Here is an 18,037-nt window from a genome sequence, read left to right as displayed (position 1 = left end):
ATATTTTTAGCTCCTCGTCTCTTGTTACAATACTTATTTGCTAACAGTACAACTACGTGCTGATTAGATGTGAAATAATTAGCAATCGTTTTTCAGAAGTATTAATTTTAGCGACATTAACAAAATCTGTATATATATGTATTAAAAACAAATCTTAAATATTCAAATTCATTATTTGAGGCTTTTAGACAGCTCACCAATCAACTGTAAATTAAAAAGAACTTGCATTTTTTAAGGGGCTGTTTTGAAATAAACTAAAACTTATTTTTAATTATTTTCAATCTGATGAAGATGATAACTTATGGGGAGAAAAAAATATGTTATATATTTCAAAGGGAATGACTAACCACGGAAAATATACATATCAAAAGGGTCTCAGCTGTGACATAAGACTCAAACTAATCAACAATTTAAGTGCGAATTCCATAAAAACAGTAACAAACGAAAACAAGTTAAGCCACTGGAGCCATTTTGATGGAGAATGTTTTGTTTGTTTTTGAAATTCGCACAAAGCTACAGAGGGCTATCTGTACTAGCCGTTCCTAATTTAACAATGTAAGACTAGAGAGAAGGCAGCTAGTCATCGCCACCCACCGCCAACTCTTGGGCTACTCTTTTACCAACGAATAGTGGGATTGACCGTAACTTATAACGCCCCCACAGGGCGAGCATGTTTGGTGTTATGTGGATTCGAACCCACGAGTTTCGGATTACAAGTCGAGCGTCCTAACAGCCTGGCTATGCTGGGCCTGAAGAATGTTAAGAGGCCTTATAATACTGTTTGTAAGAACAAATGGCAAGGTTTAGCTTGGTGCTTTTTCTTCATTCAAACATCTTATTGTTTGATTGGTCTTAATCAACAGAGCGCTACTGAAATCATTTTATCTTATTTTTGTTTGTCTCTCTAAACACTAGTGCTTATCTAAAGTAACTTTTATTTAGTTTACTGAGGAGCTGGACGTCGTCTAATGTTTAGCGTGCCTGGCCTCAAAGTTAGAGACTTCATGGTTTGCCACTCATTGTCGCAAACATGTGCTCTTTATGCGGTCATAGAAGTCTTGGAAGGAGATTCGAACCCTACGTCCTTGAGTTGGATGTTTGTTCCTGTAATGTTGCATGTTTACATAACTCGAGGAAAGTCATTATACTTTACTGACATTGGAGACTGTTTAGAACTCAGATGTGTCAACATCAAAATTACTGATTTTCTGTATGATGTACTGACAATTTAAGACGTTTCTATTTTCTGCATATTATCCAATATACAAGGCTTAATTTTTGTCGGATGGGCACTGTTAACTAGTTGTCTTATCTCTTGTGTGTTAGCTAAAAAAATTAGGATTGCTGTGTGTAGATCCCTTTTCATGTCGTTGCGTGAGGTACTGAAACGAGCAAAAAAACCTTACTAGTTTTTATATTATGTATTGTGGCCAAAATTATAAACTTTATCAGAAACTAATTACCTAACAAGTAATCCGTACGACCAGTGTCCACTGCTTCAAAATCTTCCTTCTTCCACACGAATCGATGATGTAAGTCTCGTGCCTTTTTGTCCTTCTGCCATTCCTCAATCAGGTTTCTTCCATCCAGACGTCGTCCAATGTCAGCCGGACGCTCAGGATCTCGTTCGTTTTGTGGCAGGAAGTGACGTCGACCTCCTCCGAGTATTACCTTGAATATAATTAATTGAAACGTAATTGGATAAAAAGTAACAAAATACTCAAGCCCTCCGAATATTATTTATAAAATCGAAACCAATGGCAATATCCAAACGTTCTTGACCAGAAGAGTAAAAGTGTTTTAATTAATATTAGAGTAATACCAGTGTACTCTTTTCGATACCAAAAACAATTACGGATTAAGCCTAATCTTAAAAAAAATCCCTTAGCGAACTTTTTTCTGTCAACAAGGCAATCCTCTTTTACAACCTAACCATTTTATAAAGAAGATCCATTCTCGAGCTACACTCTTCATCTGTTCAGTTTGTAAAAGTGCTGACTTCTTGTAACCCCAGTTGGAAGGAGACTCGAACCCTGCGTGTTAGAGTTGGGCATTTCTCCTATGATGTTGCATGTCTGCCTACCTCAAGGAAAGCCTCCATACTACACATGCATCAGAGACTGTTTTGAACTTAGATGTTTCAAAATAAAGATCTCTGATTTCATAAATGATGTGTTGGTGGTGTAGTACGTTTATAGTGTCCGTGTATTTCCCAATATATGAGGCTTAATTTTTGCCGGATCTAAGATCCGGAATCTGTTGGTTTTCTTTTTATCTAAAAGTGAAAACATTAAGATTAATTTTAAGACTGCTTCGACTGCACTGCCAACTACTATCTGACGGACATAGTTGATCCCTTCAGCCCACCATCTCACCCCACACGCGTGTAAACGGGGATCCAGTGCATTTGGTCCCAGAAAATTAACACTGACAATATATATTTGCTTGAGTTCCATGATAAGTGTAAATTACCTGTGTGCAAAAGTTCATTTTTACGCATTGGCTCGTAAAGCAGCCCTCTAGTGGCTCAGAGATACGGCTGAAGGTTTATAAGGCTAGAAATCTGGTTTCGTACCTACTGTAAACAGATCACGTATAACTCATTGGGTATCGTGGGGCCTAACAACAAACAAACTTCTGACGCAAAAAGATAGCAACGATCATAAAATTTGATGGAGTAATGTGTAAATATGTTCAAGACTAGGAGCAATGTGTAAATATTGTTCAAGACTAGGACCAATGTGTAAATAATGTTCAGGACTATCAGCAATGTGTAAATATTGTTCAGGACTAGGAGCAATGTGTAAATAATGCTCAGGACGAGGAGCAATGTGTGAATAATGTTCAGGACTAGGAGCAATGTGTACATAATATTCAGGACTAGGAGTAATGTGTAAATAATGTTCAGGACTATGAGCAATGTGTAAATAATGTTCAGGACAAGGAGTAATGTGTAAATAATGTTCAGGACTAGGAGCAATGTGTAAATAATGCTCAGGACGAGGAGCAATGTGTGAATAATGTTCAGGACTAGGAGCAATGTGTACATAATGTTCAGGACTAGGAGTAATGTGTAAATAATGTTCAGGACTATGAGCAATGTGTAAATAATGTTCAGGACAAGGAGTAATGTGTAAATAATGTTCAGGACTAGGAGCAATGTGTAAATAATGCTCAGGACTAGGAGTAATGTGTAAATATTCTTCAGGACTAGGAGCAATGTGTAAATAATGTTCAGGACTAGGAGTAATGTGTAAATAATGTTCAGGACTATGAGCAATGTGTAAATAATGTTCAGGACAAAAAGTAATGTGTAAATAATGTTCAGGACTAGGAGCAATGTGTAAATAATGCTCAGGAATAGGAGTAATGTGTAAATATTCTTCAGGACTAGGAGTAATGTGTAAATAATGTTCAGGACTATGAGCAATGTGTAAATAATGTTCAGGACAAGGAGTAATGTGTAAATAATGTTCAGGACTAGGAGCAATGTGTAAATAATGCTCAGGACGAGGAGCAATGTGTGAATAATGTTCAGGACTAGGAGCAATGTGTACATAATGTTCAGGACTAGGAGTAATGTGTAAATAATGTTCAGGACTAGGAGCAATGTGTAAATAATGCTCATGACTAGGAGTAATGTGCAAATATTCTTCAGGACTAGGAGCAATGTGTACATAATGTTCAGGACTAGGAGCAATGTGTAAATAATGCTCATGACTAGGAGTAATGTGCAAATATTCTTCAGGACTAGGAGCAATGTGTACATAATGTTCAGGACTAGGAGTAATGTGTAAATAATGTTCAGGACTAGGAGCAATGTGTAAATAATGCTCATGACTAGGAGTAATGTGCAAATATTCTTCAGGACTAGGAGCAATGTGTAAATAATGTTCAGGACTAGGAGTAATGTGTAAATAATGTTCAGGACTAGGAGCAATGTGTAAATAATGTTCAGGACAAGGAGTAATGTGTAAATAATGTTCAGGACTAGGAGCAATGTGTAAATAATGCTCATGACTAGGAGTAATGTGCAAATATTCTTCAGGACTAGGAGCAATGTGTAAATAATGTTCAGGACTAGGAGTAATGTGTAAATAATGTTCAGGACTATGAGCAATGTGTAAATAATGTTCAGGACAAAAAGTAATGTGTAAATAATGTTCAGGACTAGGAGCAATGTGTAAATAATGCTCAGGAATAGGAGTAATGTGTAAATATTCTTCAGGACTAGGAGCAATGTGTAAATAATGTTCAGGACTAGGAGTAATGTGTAAATAATGTTCAGGACTAGGAGCAATGTGTAAATAATGCTCAGGACTAGGAACATTATGTAAATAATGTTCAAAACTAAAAGCAATGTGTAAATAATATGCAGGGCTAGGAGCAATGTGTAAATAATACTCAGGACTAAAAGCAATGTGTAAATAATGTTCAGGACTAAAAGCAATGTGTAAATAATGTTCAGGACTAAGAGTAATGTGTAAATAATGTTCAGGTCTAAAAGTAATGTGTAAATAATGTTCAGGACTAGGAGTAATGTGTAAATACTGTTCAGGACTAGGAGCAATGTGTAAATAATGTTCAGGACTAGGAGCAATGTGTAAAAAATGTTCAGGACTAGGAGCAATGTGTAAATATTGTTCAGGACTAGGAGCAATGTGTAAATAATGTTCAGGACTAGGAGCAATGTGTAAATAATGCTCAGGACTAGGAACAATATGTAAAAAATGTTCAGGACTAGGAGCAATGTGTAAATAATGCTCAGGACTATGAGCAATGTGTAAATAATGTTCAGGACTAGGAGTAATGTGTAAATAATGTTCAGGACTAGGAGCAATGTGTAAATAATGTTCAGAACTAGGAGCAATGTGTAAATAATGTTCAGGACTAGGAATAATGTGTAAATAATGTTCAGCACTAGGAGCAATGTGTAAAAAATGTTCAGGACTAGGAGCAATGTGTAAATATTGTTCAGGACTAGGAGCAATGTCTAAATAATGTTCAGGACTAGGAGCAATGTGTAAATAATGCTCAGGACTAGGAACAATATGTAAATAATGTTCAAAACTAGGAGCAATGTGTAAATAATGCTCAGGACTATGAGCAATGTGTAAATATTGTTCAGGACTAGAAGTAATGTGTAAATATTGTTCAGGACTAGGAGCAATGTGTAAATAATATGCAGGACTAGGAGCAATGTGTAAATAATGCTCAGGACAAGGAGCAATGTGTAAATAATGTTCAGGACTAAAAGTAATGTGTAAATAATGCTCAAGACTAAAAGCAATGTGTAAATAATGTTCAGGACAAAGAGCAAAGTGTAAATAATGTTCAGGACTAAGAGTAATGTGTAAATAATGTTCAGGACTAGGAGCAATGTGTAAATATTGTTCAGGACTAGGAGTAATGTGTAAATATTGTTCAGGTCTAGGAGCAATGTGTAAATAATGTTCAGGAATAGGAGTAATGTGTAAATAATGTTCAGGACTAGGAGCAATGTGTAAATAATGTTCAGGACTAGGAGCAATGTGTAAATAATATGCAGAACTAGGAGCAATGTGTAAATAATGCTCAAAACTAGGAGCAATGTGTAAATAATGTTCAGGACTAGGAGTAATGTGTAAATAATGTTCAGGACTAAAAGCAATGTGTAAATAATGTTCAGGACTAGGAGCAATGTGTAAATATTGTTCAGGACTAGGAGCAATGTGTAAATAATGCTCAGGACTATGAGCAATATGTAAATAATGTTCAGGACTAGGAGCAATGTGTAAATATTGTTCAGGTCTAGGAGCAATGTGTAAATAATGTTCAGGATTAGGAGTAATGTGTAAATAATGTTCAAAACTAGGAGCAATGTGTAAACATTGTTCAGGACTAAAAGCAATGTGTAAATAATGTTCAGGACTAGGAGCAATGTGTAAATAATGCTCAGGACTAGGAGCATTATGTAAATAATGTTGAAAACTAGGAGCAATGTGTAAATAATATGCAGGACTAGGAGCAATGTGTAAATAATGCTCAGGACTAGGAGCAATGTGTAAATAATGCTCAGCACTGGGAGCAATATGTAAATAATGTTCAAGACTAGGAGCAATGTGTAAATAATATGCAGGACTAGGAGCAAAGTGTAAATAATGCTCAGGACTAGGAGCAATGTGTAAATAATGTTCAGGAATAGGAGTAATGTGTAAATAATGTTCAGGACTAGGAGCAATATGTAAATAATGTTCAAAACTAGGAGCAATGTGTAAATAATGTTCAGGACTAGGAGTAATGTGTAAATATTGTTCAAGACTAGGAGCAATGTGTAAATAATGCTCAGGACTAGGAGCATTATGTAAATAATGTTCAGGACTAGGAGCAATGTGTAAATAATATGCAGGACTAGGAGCAATGTGTAAATAATGCTCAGGACTAGGAGCAATGTGTAAATAATGTTCAGGACTAGAAGTAATGTCTAAAAAATGTTCAGGACTAAGAGCAATGTGTAAATAATGCTCAGGACAAGGAGCAATGTGTAAATAATGTTCAGGACTAAAAGTAATGTGTAAATAATGCTCAAGACTAAAAGCAATGTGTAAATAATGTTCAGGACAAAGAGCAAAGTGTAAATAATGTTCAGGACTAAGAGTAATGTGTAAATAATGTTCAGGACTAGGAGCAATGTGTAAATATTGTTCAGGACTAGGAGTAATGTGTAAATATTGTTCAGGTCTAGGAGCAATGTGTAAATAATGTTCAGGAATAGGAGTAATGTGTAAATAATGTTCAGGACTAGGAGCAATGTGTAAATAATGTTCAGGACTAGGAGCAATGTGTAAATAATATGCAGAACTAGGAGCAATGTGTAAATAATGCTCAAAACTAGGAGCAATGTGTAAATAATGTTCAGGACTAGGAGTAATGTGTAAATAATGTTCAGGACTAAAAGCAATGTGTAAATAATGTTCAGGACTAGGAGCAATGTGTAAATATTGTTCAGGACTAGGAGCAATGTGTAAATAATGCTCAGGACTATGAGCAATATGTAAATAATGTTCAGGACTAGGAGCAATGTGTAAATATTGTTCAGGTCTAGGAGCAATGTGTAAATAATGTTCAGGATTAGGAGTAATGTGTAAATAATGTTCAAAACTAGGAGCAATGTGTAAACATTGTTCAGGACTAAAAGCAATGTGTAAATAATGTTCAGGACTAGGAGCAATGTGTAAATAATGCTCAGGACTAGGAGCATTATGTAAATAATGTTGAAAACTAGGAGCAATGTGTAAATAATATGCAGGACTAGGAGCAATGTGTAAATAATGCTCAGGACTAGGAGCAATGTGTAAATAATGCTCAGCACTGGGAGCATTATGTAAATAATGTTCAAGACTAGGAGCAATGTGTAAATAATATGCAGGACTAGGAGCAAAGTGTAAATAATGCTCAGGACTAGGAGCAATGTGTAAATAATGTTCAGGAATAGGAGTAATGTGTAAATAATGTTCAGGACTAGGAGCAATATGTAAATAATGTTCAAAACTAGGAGCAATGTGTAAATAATGTTCAGGACTAGGAGTAATGTGTAAATATTGTTCAAGACTAGGAGCAATGTGTAAATAATGCTCAGGACTAGGAGCATTATGTAAATAATGTTCAGGACTAGGAGCAATGTGTAAATAATATGCAGGACTAGGAGCAATGTGTAAATAATGCTCAGGACTAGGAGCAATGTGTAAATAATGTTCAGGACTAGAAGTAATGTCTAAAAAATGTTCAGGACTAAGAGCAATGTGTAAATAATGTTTAGAACTAGGAGCAATGTGTAAATAATTTTCAGGACTAGAAGTAATGTGTAAATAATATGCAGGACTAGGAGCAATGTGTAAATAATGCTCAGGACTATGAGCAATGTGTAAATAATGTTCAGGACTAGGAGCAATGTGTAAATATTGTTCAGGACTAGGGAGTAATGTGTAAATATTGTTCAGGACTAGGAGCAATGCGTAAATAATGTTCAAAACTAAGAGCAACGTGAAAATAATGTTCAGGTCTAGGAGCAATGTGTAAATAATGCTCAGGACTAGGAGCAATATGTAAATAATATGCAGGACTAGGAGCAATGTGTAAATAATGTTCAGGAGTAAGAGTAATGTGTAAATAATGTTCAGGACTAGGAGCAATGTGTAAATATTGTTCAGGACTAGGAGCAATGTGTAAATAATATGCAAAACTAGGAGCAATGTGTAAATAATGCTCAGGACTAGGAGCAATGTGTAAATAATGTTCAGGACTAGGAGTAATGTGTAAATAATGTTCAGAACTAGGAGCAATGTGTAAATAATGTTCAGGACTAGGAGCAATGTGTAAATAATATGCAGGACTAGGAGCAATGTGTAAATAATGCGCAGGACTAGGAGCAATGTGTAAATAATGCTCAAGACTAGGAGCATTATGTAAATAATGTTCAGGACTAGGAGCAATGTGTAAATATTGTTCAGGACTAGGAGCAATGTGTAAATAATGCTCAGGACAAGGAGCAATATGTAAGTAATGTTCAGGACTAGGAGCAATGTGTAAATAATGCTCAGGACTAAAAGCAATGTGTAAATAATGTTCAGGACTAGGAGCAATGTGTAAATAATGCTCAGGATTTGGAGCAATGTGTAAATAATGTTCAGGACTAGGAGCAATGTGTAAATAATGTTCATGACTAGGAGTAATGTGTAAATAATGTTCAGGACTAGGAGCAATGTGTAAATAATGTTAAGGACTAAAAGGAATGTGTAAATAATGTTCAGGACTAGGAGCAATGTGTAAATATATTTTCAGGACGAGAAGAAATGTGAAAATAATGTTCAGGACTAGGAGCAATGTGTAAATAATGTTCAGGACTAAAAGCAATGTATAAATAATGCTCAGGACTAGGAGCATTATGTAAATAATGTTCAGGACTAGGAGCAATGTGTAAATAATATGCAGGACTAAGAGCAATGTGTAAATAATGCTCAGGACTAGGAGCAATGTGTAAATAATGTTCAGGACTAGGAGTAATGTGTAAATAATGCTCAGGACTAGGAGCAATGTGTAAATAATGTTCAGGACTAAAAGTAATGTGTAAATATTGTTCAGGGCTAGGAGCAATGTGTAAATAATGTCCAGGACTAAAAGCAATGTGTAAATATTGTTCAGGATTAGGAGCAATGTGTAAATAATGTTCAGGATTAGGAGCAATGTGTAAATAATGCTCAAAACTTGGAACAATATGTAAATAATGTTCAAAACTAGGAGCAATGTGTAAGTAATATGCAGGACTAGGAGCAGTGTGTAAATAATGCTCAGGACTAAAAGCAATGTGTAAATAATGTTCAGGACTAGGAGTAATGTGTAAATAATGTTCAGGACTAAAAGCAATGTGTAAATAATGTTCAGGACTAGGAGCAATGTGTAAATATTGTTCAGGACTAGGAGCAATGTGTAAATAATGCTCAGGACTAGGAGCAATATGTAAATAATGTACAGGACTAGGAGCAATGTGTAAATATTGTTCAGGTCTAGGAGCAATGTGTAAATAATGTTCAGGATTAGGAGTAATGTGTAAATAATGTTCAAAACTAGGAGTAATGTGTAAATAATGTTCAGGACTAAAAGCAATGTGTAAATAATGTTCAGGACTAGGAGCAATGTGTAAATAATGCTCAGGACTAGGAGCATTATGTAAATAATGTTCAAAACTAGGAGCAATGTGTAAATAATATGCAGGACTAGGAGCAATGTGTAAATAATGCTCAGGACTAGGAGCAATGTGTAAATAATGTTCAGGACTAGAAGTAATGTGTAAAAAATGTTCAGGACTAAGAGCAATGTGTAAATAATGTTCAGAACTAGGAGCAATGTGTAAATAATTTTCAGGACTAGAAGTAATATGTAAATAATGTTCAGGACTTGGAGCAATGTGAAAAAAATGTTCAGGAGTAGGAGCAATGTGTAAATAATGTTCAGGACTAGGAGCAATGTGTAAAAAATGTTCAGGACTAGGAGCAATGTGTAAATATTGTTCAGGACTAGGAGCAATGTGTAAATAATGTTCAGGACTAGGAGCAATGTGTAAATAATGCTCAGGACTAGGAACAATATGTAAAAAATGTTCAGGACTAGGAGCAATGTGTAAATAATGCTCAGGACTATGAGCAATGTGTAAATAATGTTCAGGACTAGGAGTAATGTGTAAATAATGTTCAGGACTAGGAGCAATGTGTAAATAATGTTCAGAACTAGGAGCAATGTGTAAATAATGTTCAGGACTAGGAATAATGTGTAAATAATGTTCAGGACTAGGAGCAATGTGTAAAAAATGTTCAGGACTAGGAGCAATGTGTAAATATTGTTCAGGACTAGGAGCAATGTGTAAATAATGTTCAGGACTAGGAGCAATGTGTAAATAATGCTCAGGACTAGGAACAATATGTAAATAATGTTCAAAACTAGGAGCAATGTGTAAATAATGCTCAGGACTATGAGCAATGTGTAAATATTGTTCAGGACTAGAAGTAATGTGTAAATATTGTTCAGGACTAGGAGCAATGTGTAAATAATATGCAGGACTAGGAGCAATGTGTAAATAATGCTCAGGACAAGGAGCAATGTGTAAATAATGTTCAGGACTAAAAGTAATGTGTAAATAATGCTCAAGACTAAAAGCAATGTGTAAATAATGTTCAGGACAAAGAGCAAAGTGTAAATAATGTTCAGGACTAAGAGTAATGTGTAAATAATGTTCAGGACTAGGAGCAATGTGTAAATATTGTTCAGGACTAGGAGTAATGTGTAAATATTGTTCAGGACTAGGAGCAATGTGTAAATAATGTTCAGGAATAGGAGTAATGTGTAAATAATGTTCAGGACTAGGAGCAATGTGTAAATAATGTTCAGGACTAGGAGCAATGTGTAAATAATATGCAGAACTAGGAGCAATGTGTAAATAATGCTCAAAACTAGGAGCAATGTGTAAATAATGTTCAGGACTAGGAGTAATGTGTAAATAATGTTCAGGACTAAAAGCAAATGTGTAAATAATGTTCAGGACTAGGAGCAATGTGTAAATATTGTTCAGGACTAGGAGCAATGTGTAAATAATGCTCAGGACTATGAGCAATATGTAAATAATGTTCAGGACTAGGAGCAATGTGTAAATATTGTTCAGGTCTAGGAGCAATGTGTAAATAATGTTCAGGATTAGGAGCAATGTAAATAATGTTCAAAACTAGGAGCAATGTGTAAACATTGTTCAGGACTAAAAGCAATGTGTAAATAATGTTCAGGACTAGGAGCAATGTGTAAATAATGCTCAGGACTAGGAGCATTATGTAAATAATGTTGAAAACTAGGAGCAATGTGTAAATAATATGCAGGACTAGGAGCAATGTAAATAATGCTCAGGACTAGGAGCAATGTGTAAATAATGCTCAGGACTGGGAGCATTATGTAAATAATGTTCAAGACTAGGAGCAATGTGTAAATAATATGCAGGACTAGGAGCAAAGTGTAAATAATGCTCAGGACTAGGAGCAATGTGTAAATAATGTTCAGGAATAGGAGTAATGTGTAAATAATGTTCAGGACTAGGAGCATTATGTAAATAATGTTGAAAACTAGGAGCAATGTGTAAATAATATGCAGGACTAGGAGCAATGTGTAAATAATGCTCAGGACTAGGAGCAATGTGTAAATAATGCTCAGCACTGGGAGCATTATGTAAATAATGTTCAAGACTAGGAGCAATGTGTAAATAATATGCAGGACTAGGAGCAAAGTGTAAATAATGCTCAGGACTAGGAGCAATGTGTAAATAATGTTCAGGAATAGGAGTAATGTGTAAATAATGTTCAGGACTAGGAGCAATATGTAAATAATGTTCAAAACTAGGAGCAATGTGTAAATAATGTTCAGGACTAGGAGTAATGTGTAAATATTGTTCAAGACTAGGAGCAATGTGTAAATAATGCTCAGGACTAGGAGCATTATGTAAATAATGTTCAGGACTAGGAGCAATGTGTAAATAATATGCAGGACTAGGAGCAATGTGTAAATAATGCTCAGGACTAGGAGCAATGTGTAAATAATGTTCAGGACTAGAAGTAATGTGTAAAAATGTTCAGGACTAAGAGCAATGTGTAAATAATGTTTAGAACTAGGAGCAATGTGTAAATAATTTTCAGGACTAGAAGTAATGTGTAAATAATATGCAGGACTAGGAGCAATGTGTAAATAATGCTCAGGACTATGAGCAATGTGTAAATAATGTTCAGGACTAGGAGCAATGTGTAAATATTGTTCAGGACTAGGAGTAATGTGTAAATATTGTTCAGGACTAGGAGCAATGCGTAAATAATGTTCAAAACTAAGAGCAACGTGAAAATAATGTTCAGGTCTAGGAGCAATGTGTAAATAATGCTCAGGACTAGGAGCAATATGTAAATAATATGCAGGACTAGGAGCAATGTGTAAATAATGTTCAGGAGTAAGAGTAATGTGTAAATAATGTTCAGGACTAGGAGCAATGTGTAAATATTGTTCAGGACTAGGAGCAATGTGTAAATAATATGCAAAACTAGGAGCAATGTGTAAATAATGCTCAGGACTAGGAGCAATGTGTAAATAATGTTCAGGACTAGGAGTAATGTGTAAATAATGTTCAGAACTAGGAGCAATGTGTAAATAATGTTCAGGACTAGGAGCAATGTGTAAATAATATGCAGGACTAGGAGCAATGTGTAAATAATGCGCAGGACTAGGAGCAATGTGTAAATAATGCTCAAGACTAGGAGCATTATGTAAATAATGTTCAGGACTAGGAGCAATGTGTAAATATTGTTCAGGACTAGGAGCAATGTGTAAATAATGCTCAGGACAAGGAGCAATATGTAAGTAATGTTCAGGACTAGGAGCAATGTGTAAATAATGCCCAGGACCAAAAGCAATGTGTAAATAATGTTCAGGACTAGGAGCAATGTGTAAATAATGCTCAGGATTTGGAGCAATGTGTAAATAATGTTCAGGACTAGGAGCAATGTGTAAATAATGTTCATGACTAGGAGTAATGTGTAAATAATGTTCAGGACTAGGAGCAATGTGTAAATAATGTTAAGGACTAAAAGGAATGTGTAAATAATGTTCAGGACTAGGAGCAATGTGTAAATATATTTTCAGGACGAGAAGAAATGTGAAAATAATGTTCAGGACTAGGAGCAATGTGTAAATAATGTTCAGGACTAAAAGCAATGTATAAATAATGCTCAGGACTAGGAGCATTATGTAAATAATGTTCAGGACTAGGAGCAATGTGTAAATAATATGCAGGACTAAGAGCAATGTGTAAATAATGCCCAGGACTAGGAGCAATGTGTAAATAATGTTCAGGACTAGGAGTAATGTGTAAATAATGCTCAGGACTAGGAGCAATGTGTAAATAATGTTCAGGACTAAAAGTAATGTGTAAATATTGTTCAGGGCTAGGAGCAATGTGTAAATAATGTCCAGGACTAAAAGCAATGTGTAAATATTGTTCAGGATTAGGAGCAATGTGTAAATAATGTTCAGGATTAGGAGCAATGTAAATAATGCTCAAAACTTGGAACAATATGTAAATAATGTTCAAAACTAGGAGCAATGTGTAAGTAATATGCAGGACTAGGAGCAGTGTGTAAATAATGCTCAGGACTAAAAGCAATGTGTAAATAATGTTCAGGACTAGGAGTAATGTGTAAATAATGTTCAGGACTAAAAGCAATGTGTAAATAATGTTCAGGACTAGGAGCAATGTGTAAATATTGTTCAGGACTAGGAGCAATGTGTAAATAATGCTCAGGACTAGGAGCAATATGTAAATAATGTACAGGACTAGGAGCAATGTGTAAATATTGTTCAGGTCTAGGAGCAATGTGTAAATAATGTTCAGGATTAGGAGTAATGTGTAAATAATGTTCAAAACTAGGAGTAATGTGTAAATAATGTTCAGGACTAAAAGCAATGTGTAAATAATGTTCAGGACTAGGAGCAATGTGTAAATAATGCTCAGGACTAGGAGCATTATGTAAATAATGTTCAAAACTAGGAGCAATGTGTAAATAATATGCAGGACTAGGAGCAATGTGTAAATAATGCTCAGGACTAGGAGCAATGTGTAAATAATGTTCAGGACTAGAAGTAATGTGTAAAAAATGTTCAGGACTAAGAGCAATGTGTAAATAATGTTCAGAACTAGGAGCAATGTGTAAATAATTTTCAGGACTAGAAGTAATATGTAAATAATGTTCAGGACTTGGAGCAATGTGAAAAAAATGTTCAGGAGTAGGAGCAATGTGTAAATAATGTTCAGGACTAGGAGCAATGTGTAAAAAAAAATGTTCAGGACTAGGAGCAATGTGTAAATATTGTTCAGGACTAGGAGCAATGTGTAAATAATGTTCAGGACTAGGAGCAATGTGTAAATAATGCTCAGGACTAGGAACAATATGTAAAAAATGTTCAGGACTAGGAGCAATGTGTAAATAATGCTGAGGACTATGAGCAATGTGTAAATAATGTTCAGGACTAGGAGCAACGTGAAAATAATGTTCAGGACTAGGAGCAATGTGTAAATAATGTTCAGAACTAGGAGCAATGTGTAAATAATGTTCAGGACTAGGAATAATGTGTAAATAATGTTCAGCACTAGGAGCAATGTGTAAAAAATGTTCAGGACTAGGAGCAATGTGTAAATATTGTTCAGGACTAGGAGCAATGTCTAAATAATGTTCAGGACTAGGAGCAATGTGTAAATAATGCTCAGGACTAGGAACAATATGTAAATAATGTTCAAAACTAGGAGCAATGTGTAAATAATGCTCAGGACTATGAGCAATGTGTAAATATTGTTCAGGACTAGAAGTAATGTGTAAATATTGTTCAGGACTAGGAGCAATGTGTAAATAATATGCAGGACTAGGAGCAATGTGTACATAATGTTCAGGACTAGGAGTAATGTGAAAATAATGTTCAGGACTATGAGCAATGTGTAAATAATGTTCAGGACAAGGAGTAATGTGTAAATAATGTTCAGGACTAGAGCAATGTAAATAATGCTCATGACTAGAGTAATGTGTAAATATTCCTTCAGGACTAGGAGCAATGTGTAAATAATGTTCAGGACTATGAGCAATGTGTAAATAATGTTCAGGACAAAAAGCAATGTGTAAATAATGTTTAGGACTAGGAGCAATGTGTAAATAATGCTCAGGAATAGGAGTAATGTGTAAATATTGTTCAGGACTAGGAGCAATGTGTAAATAATGTTCAGGACTAGGAGTAATGTGTAAATAATGTTCAGGACTAGGAGCAATGTGTAAATAATGCTCAGCACTGGGAGCATTATGTAAATAATGTTCAGGACTAGGAGCAATGTGTAAATATGCAGGACTAGGAGCAAAGTGTAAATAATGCTCAGGACTAGGAGCAATGTGTAAATAATGTTCAGGAATAGGAGTAATGTGTAAATAATGTTCAGGACTAGGAGCAATATGTAAATAATGTTCAAAACTAGGAGCAATGTGTAAATAATGTTCAGGACTAGGAGTAATGTGTAAATATTCTTCAGGACTAGGAGCAATGTGTAAATAATGTTCAGGACTATGAGCAATGTGTAAATAATGTTCAGGACAAAAAGTAATGTGTAAATAATGTTTAGGACTAGGAGCAATGTGTAAATAATGCTCAGGAATAGGAGTAATGTGTAAATATTCTTCAGGACTAGGAGCAATGTGTAAATAATGTTCAGGACTAGGAGTAATGTGTAAATAATGTTCAGGACTAGGAGCAATGTGTAAATAATGCTCAGCACTGGGAGCATTATGTAAATAATGTTCAAGACTAGGAGCAATGTGTAAATAATATGCAGGACTAGGAGCAAAGTGTAAATAATGCTCAGGACTAGGAGCAATGTGTAAATAATGTTCAGGAATAGGAGTAATGTGTAAATAATGTTCAGGACTAGGAGCAATATGTAAATAATGTTCAAAACTAGGAGCAATGTGTAAATAATGTTCAGGACTAGGAGTAATGTGTAAATATTGTTCAAGACTAGGAGCAATGTGTAAATAATGCTCAGGACTAGGAGCATTATGTAAATAATGTTCAGGACTAGGAGCAATGTGTAAATAATATGCAGGACTAGGAGCAATGTGTAAATAATGCTCAGGACTAGGAGCAATGTGTAAATAATGTTCAGGACTAGAAGTAATGTGTAAAAAATGTTCAGGACTAAGAGCAATGTGTAAATAATGTTTAGAACTAGGAGCAATGTGTAAATAATTTTCAGGACTAGAAGTAATGTGTAAATAATATGCAGGACTAGGAGCAATGTGTAAATAATGCTCAGGACTATGAGCAATGTGTAAATAATGTTCAGGACTAGGAGCAATGTGTAAATATTGTTCAGGACTAGGAGTAATGTGTAAATATTGTTCAGGACTAGGAGCAATGCGTAAATAATGTTCAAAACTAAGAGCAACGTGAAAATAATGTTCAGGTCTAGGAGCAATGTGTAAATAATGCTCAGGACTAGGAGCAATATGTAAATAATATGCAGGACTAGGAGCAATGTGTAAATAATGTTCAGGAGTAAGAGTAATGTGTAAATAATGTTCAGGACTAGGAGCAATGTGTAAATATTGTTCAGGACTAGGAGCAATGTGTAAATATATGCAAAACTAGGAGCAATGTGTAAATAATGTTCAGGACCAGGAGCAATGTGTAAATAATGTTCAGGACTAGGAGCAATGTGTAAATAATGTTCAGGACTAGGAGCAATGTGTAAATAATGTTCAGGACTAGGAGCAATGTGTAAATAATATGCAGGACTAGGAGCAATGTGTAAATAATGCGCAGGACTAGGAGCAATGTGTAAATAATGCTCAAGACTAGGAGCAATGTGTAAATAATGTTCAGGACTAGGAGCAATGTAAATATTGTTCAGGACTAGGAGCAATGTGTAAATAATGTTCAGGACAAGGAGCAATATGTAAATAATGTTCAGGACTAGGAGCAATGTGTAAATAATGCTCAGGACTAAAAGCAATGTGTAAATAATGTTCAGGACTAGGAGCAATGTGTAAATAATGCTCAGGATTTGGAGCAATGTGTAAATAATGTTCAGGACTAGGAGCAATGTGTAAATAATGTTCATGACTAGGAGTATGTGTAAATAATGTTCAGGACTAGGAGCAATGTGTAAATAATGTTCAGGACTAAAAGGAATGTGTAAATAATGTTCAGGACTAGGAGCAATGTGTAAATATATTTTCAGGACGAGAAGAAATGTGAAAATAATGTTCAGGACTAGGAGCAATGTGTAAATAATGTTCAGGACTAAAAGCAATGTATAAATAATGCTCAGGACTAGGAGCATTATGTAAATAATGTTCAGGACTAGGAGCAATGTGTAAATAATATGCAGGACCAAGAGCAATGTGTAAATAATGCTCAGGACTAGGAGCAATGTGTAAATAATGTTCAGGACTAGGAGTAATGTGTAAATAATGCTCAGGACTAGGAGCAATGTGTAAATAATGTTCAGGACTAAAAGTAATGTGTAAATATTGTTCAGGGCTAGGAGCAATGTGTAAATAATGTCCAGGACTAAAAGCAATGTGTAAATATTGTTCAGGATTAGGAGCAATGTGTAAATAATGTTCAGGATTAGGAGCAATGTAAATAATGCTCAAAACTTGGAACAATATGTAAATAATGTTCAAAACTAGGAGCAATGTGTAAGTAATATGCAGGACTAGGAGCAGTGTGTAAATAATGCTCAGGACTAAAAGCAATGTGTAAATAATGTTCAGGACTAGGAGTAATGTGTAAATAATGTTCAGGACTAAAAGCAATGTGTAAATAATGTTCAGGACTAGGAGCAATGTGTAAATATTGTTCAGGACTAGGAGCAATGTGTAAATAATGCTCAGGACTAGGAGCAATATGTAAATAATGTACAGGACTAGGAGCAATGTGTAAA

At 35.1% G+C, this 18,037-nt stretch overlaps 1 protein-coding gene across 1 annotated transcript in view; it reads right to left on the bottom strand.

Annotated features, from left to right (window-relative positions):
* Positions 1-18,037, bottom strand: part of LOC143227854 (alkaline phosphatase, tissue-nonspecific isozyme-like) — a 42,138-nt gene that overhangs the window by 12,241 nt on the left and 11,860 nt on the right. Inside the window, exon 3 of the mRNA XM_076459203.1 lies at positions 1,464-1,671. Coding sequence (XP_076315318.1) covers positions 1,464-1,671 — 208 coding nt within the window. The remainder of the gene's footprint in view (positions 1-1,463; positions 1,672-18,037) is intronic.

Source organism: Tachypleus tridentatus, chromosome 10 (genome assembly GCF_004210375.1).
Source record: "Tachypleus tridentatus isolate NWPU-2018 chromosome 10, ASM421037v1, whole genome shotgun sequence".
In the NCBI taxonomy this organism is placed as follows: domain Eukaryota; kingdom Metazoa; phylum Arthropoda; class Merostomata; order Xiphosura; family Limulidae; genus Tachypleus; species Tachypleus tridentatus.
This window is presented reverse-complemented; position numbering and strand designations above follow the sequence as displayed.